Below are 14,593 nucleotides of genomic sequence, written 5' to 3'. Positions count from 1 at the left end.
TTAGATATTTTTGTAAAAATTTGGTTTTAAGTGCATTTTTGGACAGAACTGGAAATTCTCATAATAGCTCCATTAAAGTGATATATGCAGGACACATGGGCTTCAGCTCGATCCATACCTAGAAAGCTTAGGAACCAAGCATGGATGAATAGCTATTGGATCAAGCAAAATGAGAAAATACAGGCCCAATCAAAGCTTGTCAAACATGACTTGTCACCAAAAAATCCCTATTAAAAAGGGGCAATTTTAGGATTTTTTGCAAATTTTCCAGATTTCTTGTAACTAATGGATGGATTCGACCTGATGAAATGGGATAACATTAATGATGGTTTTCTCAGACTTTTTATATTATTTGGTTATCATTTTTCTTGTTTAAGAAGAGGCATTCATAGTCAGAAGTATGGAGACAAACTTATCATTTTTTTTAGATAATTGAAGATAAAAAAATTTCTTCATGACTTCTTTGTGTTTGCTGGAGTAAATGGGTTGTTGTAGCTAAGTATTTTAGCAGTGTACCAGCAAGGTTGGAGGGCCCCCATCCAAGCTAAGTACAGTTTATTGTATCATGTTTATATTTGTGCATATGTTTGTTTGATTTTCCATGTTCATAATATTCATTTTTTGTAAATAATTGTAGATATCTTTAACATGAATTTATTTTATGAAATGTGTGAAGTGAATATTGCTTCTTTTAGTGACTAACTTTAATGTGGAAGGACAACTAGGTCTCCTTGAGGGAGCCTCTTCTCCGTGAGCTAAAGCTAAGACTAAACAAGATTCACTTCTTTCAAGTTTTCTTAGATTAAGTTTTTATGTTTTCATTACATTATTTCTTGCTTACTTAGATATTGGCAATGTTATTGTAGAATTTTTTAGGGAGGAAAACCAAGTCTCTTTGAGAGAGCCTCTTCCTTGTTTTTCTAAAATAACCTAATTTTATTGACCAATAATGTATGCTTTTATGGAATAGACTTAGATAGTTTTTGCTTCCGTTGTGACAAATAATTTATAATATGTATTTCCATTCCTACAATGATTTCTATTTGTGATATGCACTTTTGCTTTCATAACTACTTCCTACATTAGTTTTTTATCCAAAAGTCCATAAATTGTGGTTTTCTTCTAAGATTACGAGCCGGGATTGATAGTAAAATACATCTCTTAATTTACACAATAAATTGAGCTCACACTCACTCATCGCTCACAATCCATAACCATTTCATCCATATCTAAACATATTTTTTTTCTAGTCAACTCGTCAAGATCTACACCTTGAGTATCAAGACTTTTAATGGAAGCAATATCAATTTTAAAGGTCAAATATTATATCTGAAGGGCACATCTTATGGGCCAATATCTCACTATTGATCTACCAACCCTAGAATATTTATTTAGGGATAAAATACATTATTTTCATCTATAAATCATGGCTAAGTCTTTGAAACCCATCCCAAGTACACGAAATATATTAATTATGGTTATATGCCATGAAGAGGCCAAATATTCCCTTTAAAGGGTTTGTGTGGTTCTTTGAGGCATAATTCATGGAAAGGAGCCTTAAATTCTCTTTTCCATGAAATTTGGTATTCGAGGCATCAAATAAATTTGGGTGATTAAAAAAGAATTGGTATCTTAGGCATTTCCTATGTAACTCATTGTTATTCTTTCAAGAGGCATAGATTCCCAATGAACTGATGCAACTATCACTAGAAATATAAACCTTAAAAACTTTTCTTAATTTCAACCTTTTATATCTCCTCCTTCATGGGGAGGTGGGTAGAGTGCGATATACAATTGAAAAGGTCTTGGAGAGGATTATCAAACCAAAGACTTTGCAATATATTTTGAAGCTCTTCTTGAACCTAACATCAATGAAATAGTTGAAATCAATAAAATCCATTTGACAACCATTATCAACTTGCTGAATAGCCAACTTCTCTAACACCTTATAACAAAGTGAGATAGAGTATTAGGGAAAATAATACTAATCTCCTCACGGAATTTTGGCCCTTTTACTACTCAGCTAATTTTGATTAAAAAAATATCTTTAAATTTATCATAATCAATTGAGAATCCCAAAAGTCTAACTAGGGAATGAACTATGAGGCTCCAAAACTACACTACTTAATGTTGATCTAAACAAAATCAATGACAATGGTATAGTGGAATGACATAAACAAACTCGGGAAACGATATCCAAAAGACTTATTTAATCTACTGATAAATTGAAAATGTTGCATGTTCTATTACGTAGATGAGACTCCCAATTGAAAGTAGCCAAAGTGGTTGTGATGTCTAAATCCAATAAAATCAAGGAATTAGAGAACTATATATTTCCATCTTTAGATGCACCAAAGATGGCACCGGCGCTAAGTTATAACTGGAGTCCAACGATAAAGAGATTAAATATTTAGAGCCCTCATACAAATGTACAAATTTTGAAATATTATATGTATTATCTTCTTACAATGAATGAGATGAATTATCTGTGTAGTTTCATGAACTAATGAAAATTAATGCAAAAAAAAATCCTAGATACTATAATTACAATTAGAAAAAAGAAAAATTTAAAATACAGAACGGAAATAAAAAATAAATTATAATAACACAGTGTAAAGCTAAATTTAGTTATGAATCCAATCATTTCTGCCCCAAATCCTTCTCTCACTCTTTCTAACAAGGTACTAGTTAAAATAAAATGTTTCCAAATTAAGGTCACATAACTTGAAAATAAAATAAAACATGTTTATTAGAAAAGAAAAAGTACTAAGAAGTGTAGATTGAACAACATACCATCAAAATATAATTGAACAAAAACATACCATCAAAATAATTATATTATTGAAGGACTAGAAGCAGTCGTAAAAATCAAAGAAATAGAGCTGCAATCAGTGTAAAATTCTCTAAATGAAGAACAGAAAAAATATTAGGGGCTAATATTTGTAGGTGGGCTAATATTTCATGCTTTTTCCAAAAAATTGATTCGCCAATTTCATTTTTTGTAAAAATGAATTCCCCAAAATTTTATAGTATAAAACTATTTTGGCTTAAAAATAGCCAATATTATATAGTATAATATAAAATAATTATAAATCTAAACATTTTTACAAAATTATCATCAAAAATTCTAAAATTTGGATATTAGGGACTCGTAACATTAGCCAAAGTTTGTAAACTTTAAGATAAACTTCCATCCTTAAACTTTTCCTTGATGAAGAATCTATAAAAAGAAAAAACAACAAAATGAAAATTGTGGTAGCTAACCGTGTCTAAAATTGAATACATCATGTCAAAATGTTACATGACTATGATGCTATTATAATAGAAAATATAGTTCTTGATATCAGGAAAATCATTCGAGAAGTCGAAAGCAAGATCACTGAAGTATATTATATTATATGATGGCTCAACTCAACTTTAGAAGTGGCACTGAATACTATGAATCTTGTCCCTATAGTTGAGACTATTTGGTCTGTGACGTTTGTTAAAGAAATGCATAAGGAGTTTGAAGAGATAAATAATGAAATAGTGATATCCAAAAATGAAATTAATACTTTTATGTAGGAGTATACTTTCGTGGAACTATTTAACTCACCATCATTATGGACCATTGAAAGTGGGTTAATAACAAATGTAATTTCAATGATGCTTTAATCAATTGCAAATAGGATGTTATTCATATCCCAGAAAATATGGGAGACTAGATAGCCAATGAGTTGGTATTGAGTACTATTTTACTAATTTCAATATCATGGTAGTATTAGATAAGATCATTGGGCATCTACCCTCAACACCTCACCACTTCAAATCAACCTAGGAAATGACATTTTTGATGTTTAGAAAGAAGATGCTAATTTCACCTAGTGCACGGGGTAGAATCAAAAATTCAAATGGAGTATGGTAAGGAACACATTGATCCCCACTAGAAATCAATCCACCCTTTTTGTATAAGCAACTATTTGGAAATTTTATAATAATGATGAAAAAAGAAGAAATGTTAGATGTACATTCTTTCAGTTGACCTACGTCTACGAGTGCGTTAAAGGGAAAGAAGATGACAATGAAGAAAATAATTGTAAAATTAAAATTTGTCTCATGTAAATAAGTTATAAAATGAAATGACACATATGGATTGAACCAGTGTAATTAGTTTATAATTTTAGTTGTGTGTGAATTTGTACTTCTCGATTTTAAAAGAACGAGTCAAGCAACATTTAGTCATCGATAAAATTGTGTACGGAATATTTTATTTATGAATATATCACAGGTTAAATTTACCAGTGACATCATAACAACGTGATGTTGTTTTTTGTTATGGATTTCTAAGTAATTGATGTATAATAATTCTTGTTTTTTAAATTTGCTTATTTTGGTGAATCTTATATCTAAAATCAATCCTGAAAACATTTTGTTATAAATATTTTTCATATTTCATCCATTTTTATTTTTATTTTTAATATATAATGTTGTTAGAAATTAATTATTTTTATTTTTTGAATATATAGTGTTATTAGAAATTAATTAACAGAGTAATGGAACACATAAAATATTGCTAAAACCCAAACAAAAAAATACATAAAACAAAAGAGACACAAATATAAGTAGTTTAGTCAATTATTAATTAAGAGAGCAATGGAACACATAAAATATTGCTAAAACACAAAAAAAAAAATACATAAAACAAGAGAGACACAAATATAAGTAGTTTAGCCAATTTGGGGTAAGTCCACAGAGAAACAACCCGTCTTTTTTTCATATTACCTCTTTTATTTCATATTATTGAGTAAAATGAAGATATACAACCTATATAGAATCCATTGTAATTTTTTCTTAGCTCTCACACAATCTCCTCTTTGTTTTTCGCAAACAATAATAATACAAAGACCTAATACAATTACCTCATATAAACCAAGGGTTTCATTCTAGAGAAAAAACATCAATTAACATAAGTTATACACATATCACTAGCCTAATGAAGGACTTAGATTGACCATGAAATTGCAATATTTTACAAGGCAAATTATCATCAAATTTTCACTTGGATGGCACAAGCCCATAACCTCCCCTGGGGGAGAGGGCTCCAAAGAATTGCAAACCCCCCTCGTATCCAACCATAGTTGAAATATAAAAAGCTCTAAACAATCAAGAGGATAATGAATATCCGCACCCAACCAATGTTTGGGAGGTGAATTGATAAATGTGTTAATCTTATAGAGTAAATCCCATACATCATATTTGATATTGTCTATCATATGGTAGAGTTTCTTCTTAATTTAAAAAACATTATATACCTATAACTATGTTTTCTCTTTATTTATTTTTTCTTCCCACTAAACGTTACATTTAATTTCTTTAGATTAATATGTCCTTTGTGTTTCTTGTAACTATGGAATACTATCATGATTCAATGTAGTTTCTTTATGAGTATTATGTGTAGAACAATTATATATGGATTTAATTAGTAGAATTAAGAGAACTGAAAAATATTAGGTGATTTATGAAAATATCTTGTATAAATCTATTATTCATACATATATTTTCTTGACAATCTAAACATATAATATATTCTAGCATTTATTTGTAGGATTTAATTGCATCACAGAAATATAATTTGTTATTTGATAAATCAATTTTCAAGAGAAATCCCTTTTGGTAAAAAGGGCGAGTTTGAACCTATTATTCATACATATATTTTCTTGACAATCTAAACATATAATATATTCTAGCATATATTTGTAGGATATAATTTCATAACAGAAATATAATTTGTTATTTGGTAAATCTATTTTCAAGAGAAATCCATTTTGGTAAAAAAGGTGAGTTTATACCTAAAGTAAGAAGGCAAAAGATCTTCATTGAATTCTTTTATATTCCTTGATCACTAGGGATGATTTGATGACCAACATCTGCTAATTTATATAAATAAGAAAACAACAAATCCCATTAAACCCATATATTATTACCACTAGTATATTCAAGGTATATCTAATGAATGTCCAATAAATACCCAATAACCATTTTAGAAATCTCATTCTAACCATTTTATAAATATCATTCTCAATTATTAGGGTAATCAATACAATTATAATTTACTTAGTAACCTTCATTCAGTCCAAGTTGTGACACATTAATAACTTGGGAAAATGAATCTTGGTTTAAACAAATAACAAGTTTAATCAACATCTATGGCATATTAAACCGTAAATGAAATACATTTTTAGATATCTTTGTGAAACTCGGTGTTGGTGTGATAACTTTCACGAGTTAGAGAAAGAGCGCACGATGTGTGGTGAGATATAAAGAATAAGTAAAGGGTATAGTAGATACAAACCAAAGTTATTTCCAAAGAATAATGAGTAGAACTAGCAAACAACAAGTAAGTAATAAACAATTATCTCTACCATAAAATTAATCCCTCCCGTATAATTTTCTAATCCCTTAACACTTCCCACATTGCTGTCATATCTAAATGTTAAATGGACATGTTAAGCTCCTACAATATATGGTCCACCTTTTAGATAGTTAAAGTTGTAAAAATATTTTGCGAGAGAGATTCTATGAATTGTATAAGATAAATTTTCTAATCTCATAAAGATATTTATTTAGTTAGCAGAAGAAGAGAGAACATGAGGAAGAGTCTCATTACCTCAATCTTTAAAAAAAAAACTTCCAAAGAGAATATGGAAGTGAAAATCCACAACGCTTTTGCTATGTCTATAGCATATTAATTTAAAATGGATGAGGTTCGAGTATTACTGCCTTTCATAAATATCAAATATTTGATGAAACAATATAATCAAAGAATCGTAAGATAGTTCATGGGTTATAGACAAAGAATCGTAAAATTTGTAAAAGTAATAATATGGTTAACTTATTTTTAAATTTCATGAAATTAAAGATCGTGGACATTGAATATTTTTTTTTATATGAAACCATATATATTTTTTAAAATTTGGTATACAAAATATTCTCACCTATAAATAGTAAAATTGGAGAATAAAAAGAAGAGAAAAGAGAATATATAATGTAGGATAGTAAATTATTATGATTATTTGTATTAAAATAGAAAATGATATCACATCAATTTATAAATTTTATTTAAATGTAAATTTAAAATATATTTTTTACTTATTTAAAATTGATATTTTTTTTGTAAGCTTGGTAGATTTTTTTTTTCATTAGTTATAAAGCAAATTTATACCACATAGATTGGCTAGGTGGCCTCAACTCGGTGGGAAACCAAGTCTCTTGGCCACCTATCGGCATTGTATGCCATCCATAAACAAAAAAATTCAGTATTTCCATCCAAGCTATATAAGTCTCACATTCTTGTCCATTCTCTAGAGATCTACATACATATATATTTGCATAAGGAAATGTAAAATCTATTCGCATATATAAACAAAACCATAAAAGTAGACAATCTATTCATGTTTCTCAGGAGAAGCAGATTCCATAGGTGTTGGATCTTTGACATTTGTCCCTAGCATCTCAATCTGGACCATGATACAAGGTAGGTGCCTCTCAATTCTGTCAAGTCTAACATCTTGTTTGTGTAGTTCGAATTGCACCTTACAGAGTTCATGTTTATAATTACACATGCCTTGGACAATGACAACCATGCCCACAGAAATCTGTTCCATAGCTTTACCCAATAGACTTTTCATCAACTAGTACAGGAAGAGGGTTTTCTTGAATTGAGTGATTCTACCCCTCGTGTTTCCAGGGTCCAGGACATGGGTTCTCCAATCCTCCATATCCATGTTTGTCTCACTCTCCTATTTTACTTCTTCTTCCCAATCCTCTAATAGTTTACGAATTTCCTCATTGGTGCCTTCACGGTAGGAAACTACCGCTTCACTTGTAAACCATTCAACATATTTTATGCCTCTGCGTCCCTCGAACGTGCCCAGCTCCGTGTCCTTCCTGGTCACTTGGGCTCTCCTTCCACGACCACAAGTTTTTGCAAGATGAGCCATGGTTTTTCTGACCCCACCCTGTTCATTGCAACAAACCATAAGCCAATTACAATGAAAAAAAATACAACAAGGAGCTTTCGAATAGGTGGCAGGATTACCACACACCAACCTGCCTTTCTCAGACTCACCCCTGTCAGTTTTAATGCCAGACCTTTCAGGGTCACAGGGCAGTTCCCCATAGGGGGCCAACCTAGAACCAACACTAGTAGATACACTTCGCCTAAGACACCTCTTCTCAACCTCAATTAAGTGTGTTTGTTCCCCTAGTTCCAGGTTGCTATACACTGTCGCTTACCAGCTCTTTACCAATCTTGGCTAGCATACCCTTTACCCTCTGTCCAGGATGTGAGAGGAGGACCCGACCCAATATTCCACCCTTCCTTGAGCCCCATGACAATGCTATCACCAATCTGCTTGCCATAACCAATGCCATTCCCTTTCCAAACTTCACGCCCGTAATTCTCCACCTTCTCCCTCATGCCAGGGTTGCAACCTGCCTCTCTACGACTACGTATGGACCTAAAGTAGAGGCTACCACCCAGCATGAAGATGAGTCAGCCAGCTCTACCCCTGAGGCTCATCTCTATAGCTTTACCAGAAAGACTCTTACGAACTGCAAAACTTGGCCCTCTACCCAGTGCCAAAAGAATTCCCATACAGTAAAGGAAAACTTTAAAGGAAAGCGAAATAGAGAGCATGCCAAATGGGTGCAAGAGGCAGACACATAACTAGACATATGCCACCAGCCTACGCCACGAATGCTTCACAATTTTGCAATTCTCCCCCATTCTTCCTACCCTCTCTCCCATACTAAAACTAGGGAAGGTGAACATTACGAGAGCAGAAATGTGTCTGAGTATATACCTATTACCCTTCGTGCATAGTTAGTAGGCTTGTTGTAGTTTGTGGCACCTCAGATCCTACCCATTGCACCAATCTCCACACTCGCAGACATCCCGATAAACACCAACCTTCACTCCTTCCTTATTACCAAAACCAAAATTGTCTTTACTCCCTCTTCTGCCTTTCCCTTCTACACTGCATGCCATCATGCAAAGGGTCACTGCACCCATTGCCTCAAACATGTGGGGGGTGGTGGTACTATATGTTGTTGTACAAACCGTTACTCCCTTGGTTGAGTGCTTACCTATCGGATCGTAACCCAATCGCAGCCTTATCCAGTCAGTTGGCCATGAAGAAGGCTTTGCCTCTGATCTTCCACCAGGATTTCATCTAGGGTCCGATACCTATCTGCTAGGGCTGAATTGGCCATAGTTTTTCCAAAGGGTCGTTTTGGTGGTGACAACCCCAACTGGGTAGGAATTCCACCCCTTTATTCCCTTCTCTTCTGACATGATTGACCATGATGTAATCAAACTTCTGTATCAATTCTCCAGTTTCTTGGATTAATCTGGCAGTGCACCAACTATGGTTGAGCTTGTCCCATTTGGAACCAAGATTCAAGTTTGTCAGCATGTTGATGGCTAGGCTAGAGTCTCCCTCTACAACTAACTTTCTGTATCCCATGCGAATGGAAATTTGCAGGCCTTGCATAGCTGCATCAAATTCTTCCTCGTTGCTGCTGGCAAACCCGCACGAGTCTAAATAAATTAAATGAGTGTTCGTGTGTGAATACCTAAAGAGAGCACCGACACCAGCCAACCTAGGGTTACCTTTATAGGCCCCGTCAAATCTCAATTTGATAAGTCCTTCACCGGGGCAGTGAAATGGTCCAAAGATGTCATACCCACTCTGCATTTTTTCCATGTAGAAGGAGCGATCATTTCCAGTGATGAATTAAGTTTTTGGAGAATTTGTGCCTCCTGTGGGGATACCTACCAATCCTCCTGATGTCATCGCTCCGCTAAGATCATTTCCCTAATGTTCTGAATGATTCCTTACCAGACTTTTCCTTGGGCTGAGGATTGGTTCTTAAAATGTAGTGATTTTATTTCTTCATATGGCCCATAGGTTTAGTCCTAGGGCCAATCCCTAAGCTATGTTTAGCACTGAGCTGGAGAATATATGGCTTCAACAGAGGATAATTATTCTGGGATACTGTGGTGATCCCAATCCATTCTATCAAAGACTCCTTGAATCTACCTCCATCTTTGTTCTGTAAACAGGCACGTATTGAGCATGTGTTCGAGGTCTTCACTATGTCATTGGAAATGCCAGCAAAATGAGGGTCCATGAAATTCCCTTTCTTGGAGTTGATCCCATGTTAGGATATGTCCTTTACTTACCAACCACAAGAGGTGTGTCACCTTCGGCCACCATCCTCCCTTCCATATTTTTTTCTATATTATATTTTTTCTTTCCTACGCTTTCCTCATTTGCAGATCGTATGCCTCTTTTATGGTAAAATACCTTTTGTAGTATCTCCCCATGTCAGTATATCAGGGCAAGTTAGGACAGTTAGTTTTCTAGATCTCAGTTCTTTATCTAGTTGGTTCCATTATCCAGTCTCAGTGGCCTAAGGCCAATCATCTTTCTTCTTCCATCTTCTCCATCCTCCCTCCTCTTGTTCTTCTTTCAAAAATTGCTCGACTATATGGATGTTCCTATCTTTGGTATATGTGAGTATATCTCTCAAATCCTTCCTTTCAATCAATATTTCTCATTGCTACTAGGAGTCATGCGAGAACTTTGCTAATTTGCCATTGTGAATTTCCCATAAGGCATGTTGATGGATAAGGTTCCTGTTTTGGGCGTCCAAGTTCCAAATCACGGAACCATTAGGAAGGCTCATGTAGCGAAGAATGTCTTCAGTTCTCTTCGGCATGTTATATTTTCTTGTCCATATTTGTTTCCAGAGGTCCAACCCTCCACCTATCCATCTCCACCATAATTTTTCTCCCATAACTTGGTTCAAAATGTAAGGGTCTTTAAGGCCTAGTCCCCCGTCCATTTTTTGTTTCACAAGGCCCAACCACGAGACCAAAGCCCATTTCCTAACTTCTTGTTCCCTTCCCCAAAGAAAACTTTTAAACATATCCACCATTTTGGAGCATGTCATCTTCAGGGCAACCTTTCTAGAGAGTTGATAAATTCAGATAGATTGAAGCATGGCTTTGAGGAGGATTTTCCTACCCACTGATTTGAGGAATTTGAAGGCCCAACTACTTATATTTCCTTGTATCTTTTGAAGAATAGTTTTCCAGCATGATGTGTTCAAAGATTTCTCAGATAGGGGCATTCTTAAGTATTTAAACGAGAGGAATCCGATACCAAACCCCAGGACGCAGGCAAGGTATGCTCACACATTCCCTCGGGTGTTAAAAAAGAAAATACATGATTTATATTTGTTTATCATTGTCCTAGAAGCCTCCATAAAGGTAAGGAGGACATCTTTTATTCCTTGAGCTTCTCTCAAGGAGACTTAAAAAAAGAGCATGATATCATGTACGAATTTTTTATGAGTGATGGCCAGCCCATTTCCCCAGATCCTCACACCCCAAAGCCTTGATTCTCAAACTTCATTTTTAATATAATGGCCTAGCCCTGCTACTGCAAGGATAAAGAGGAAAGGGGATATAGGGTCACCCTGTCTTAGGCCATTTGTTGGGTTGAAGGTAGCGGTGGGAAACCCATTCAGCATGATGAAGAAGAAAAGGAAAGAAATCATTGCATATATCCAATTTATCCATCTTTGATGGAATCCAGAAGCTTTGAGGATGATATTGAAGTAATCCCAGCTTAGTCGGTGATAGGCCTTTGATATTTCCAACTTAATCATCATCCCTTGAAGTTTCCTCTTCTTCAACGAATGCATTATTTCATGAGAGGCTACAAACCCATCTAGGATTTGTCTTCCCTTTACAAATCTAGTTTACTCAGGAGATATGAGGTTAGGGAGAAAAGGTTTAAGACACTTTACAATAATCGTAGCAATGCTTTTTATGTAACATTACATAAGGCAATGGGAATAAACCCTTGTGGATCTTCAAATTTCAAAGTTTTAGGAATGAGAGAAATAAAAGTAGCATTTAGGCTAGGGAATACCTTTTGGTTGTGGAGAGATTCCTCCATGACCTCCAGAATGTCCTGTCCCATGAAACTCCAAGTTTCCTGGAAGAACTTTGTTGTGAACCCACTGGGACCAGGGGCCTTATTTTTTTTCATTCCTTTGACTACCTCTTCGACTTCCTCCAACGTAATTGCTTGCATTAGGGCTAGATTCTTCTCTCGAGATACCAGTTGAGGGATATTATTTGTAATCCTTTCGATGGCTTCAGATCGGTCCTCTCGTGGTTCTGTAAGGTAATCACTAAAATGTTTCACCAATAGCTCCTCCATTTCCTCATGTTAGACCGTACGATTCCCCTCCACATCTTTCAATGAGTAGATTCTATTGTGCTGCCTATGTTGGACCATGGATTTCTGAAAGAAGCAAGTATTTATCTTAGCTTCCAGTAGCTAGTTCACCCTTGATTTCTACTTCCAAAAAATTTCCTCCTGTTTTCTTCATTCCTCAAGCTAATTAATTAATTTCCCTTCTTCTTTCACTAGGTTATCTGATCTTCCTTCTTGTATGATTTTTTTTTGTAGCTCTCCCATTATCTTACTTAACGACATTGAGAATTCAAAATATGGCCAAATTATTCCTTGTTCAATTCCCAATTTTTTTTTTGAGTTCCTTCAACTTTAGTTGGAAGGTGTGCATGCAGTTCCTCCCTTTCTCTTAACTCTTCCCCCACCATTCCTCATTTTTTTAAGGAGACCACACTCTCTTAACCAAAAATCCTCGAATCAGATTGGGCGGTTCCTAGGTCGCAACTTCAAATCTATTTCCAGTCTTACCAGCCAGTGACCGGAGCCCATACATGGGAGTATCGAGGCTTCCATGAATATGTCCCTACTCATGGCTTTATCTGAAATCAATTATCTGTCTAGGCGGAAGGCTATCTAGTAGCTTCCTCCCCTCCTATTATTCCATGTATAAACTCCATTCATCATTGGTAAATCTACTAAGTGAATCTCCTCTATGAGGTCTCTAAAGGCCTCCATATCAACTTACATTCTTCTCATTCCTCCCTTTTTCTTAGCAAGAGAGGTAATCATATTGAAGTCTCCTCCTACAACCAATAAATCATTTGGGTATAGGTTCATTAGTTTTGTCAGATTCTAAAGAAATGCCCCTTTTTCTCTAGGGACATGGGGTGCATAGACCCTTGTGAGTATGAACCATTCTCTAGATCTAATATGTTGGAACTTGCCTAAGAGTATTTTTGGTAGCCTGATCCATTCATCAAACATTATCTCCCTAAGGTTCCATAGGATTGCAATCCCTCCCGCACTGCCATTTGCATCCTGAGCCATTACTTGGTACTGGGGTTTAAAGTTTTCCAAAATTTCCTTCGGCCTCCTTTCGTTAATCTTTGTCTCCTGTATTATCATAATTCTAGGCTTATCTTTATTTATTCTCTCTTTAAGATATCTTTGTTTGCCTCTACTGTTGAGGCCTCTTATATTGCAAAATGTAATGATCATTTCAACGGTTTGGGGGGTTGGTGAAATACCTCTGACAATGGTACTACCCTTCCAGAATTTACTAATAGCTCCCCAACCATCTAGATGGACTCATTCAAAGTTCTTTATCCCCGCTTCTTACCCCCTTTCCTTGAGTTCATCGATCCTGGATTTGGCTGACTTGGGAAACTAGATGTTCTGGTTGAACTATGATAGTTGTATCATGTTTGGCCTCGTATTGTTGGAAGGTTTCCTTATTCAATTGATTCTAGTCTTCTGGGATGAAACTTTCATCCAAATTCCGCCATTCTTGCAGTAAGTGTTTCATCACTTGTTCCTCTACATTGAGATGTTCCTTCCGATATCAATATTCATATGGGCCTACTCGACTATTTGCATAAGGTTTTATTTTTCTTGAGGTTCCATTGCTGCTTTTCCTTTTGGCTTGCTCCCCTCTGAGGGGGATTTTTAGGAGTTTTCCATTTCCATTGGATTATCCAAGGTTGTCGCTCCTTCTTTCTCCTTCTGTATTACTTCAAATACGTTTTGATTTCAATACTCTTTTTCATTTTGTGTAGCTCTCTCGTTCTCGGTATGCCTCAGATTTATTTTCTGGTAGTGGACCTCCTAGAATTCTTCCCCATCTTCTCTTACCCTCATTTCCCATTTTCTTTTTCTCGGTTGTAGGGAATTCATTCTGGTTTAATAGGAAAGCCCGATACAAGTGTCCATATTCATGGGAGCACTGACATCTGAGGGGGATATGCTCATAGTCCAAGGGTTGTTGCCAGACCTTGTCATGATATTCCAATTCTATGAAGTACGACAAGGGATCTATAATGTTCATGTATACAAAGATTCTAGCATAGGAGGTGTACCTACTAATGGGCACAAATATTGCAGCAAGGATGTTGCAACTCCTCAGGCTACCAACTTTAATTCATCAGCCTAGGGTTCGTACAAACTTGGAGGTGACAGTGTTGTTTACACAAATAGATGTAATTGGTCTACTCTTTGTCGCTGTTGAGCTTGGGTGATACACCACTAGGGTTTCTCGAACCAACCTTATATTGACTAGAAGAAGTCTAATTACCAACACGAGAGGGGAAATTTACCCTAATTGGGAGAAAAGAAATGATTCT

General features: G+C 35.1%; 1 protein-coding gene across 1 annotated transcript; it reads right to left on the bottom strand.

Moving 5' to 3' along the window:
- Nucleotides 1-9,233: 9,233 nt before the first annotated feature.
- LOC149266959 (uncharacterized) lies at nucleotides 9,234-9,737 on the bottom strand. Its single transcript, XM_089409750.1, has one exon. It carries the CDS (start codon nucleotides 9,735-9,737, stop codon nucleotides 9,234-9,236), a length of 504 nt encoding a protein of 167 aa, XP_089265876.1.
- Nucleotides 9,738-14,593: the final 4,856 nt, after the last annotated feature.

This window comes from Pinus tabuliformis, chromosome 6 (genome assembly GCF_031772625.1).
Source record: "Pinus tabuliformis cultivar Carrire ecotype Pingquan chromosome 6, CPIR1, whole genome shotgun sequence".
NCBI lineage: Eukaryota > Viridiplantae > Streptophyta > Pinopsida > Pinales > Pinaceae > Pinus > Pinus tabuliformis.
Note: the sequence above shows the minus strand (reverse complement) of the source record. Positions and strands in the feature narration are given on the sequence as shown.

Bases quoted from the DNA above. Each gene is read 5' to 3' on its own strand.
- LOC149266959 (XM_089409750.1), bottom strand. From the start codon at position 9,737: ATGCAGAGTGGGTATGACATCTTTGGACCATTTCACTGCCCCGGTGAA.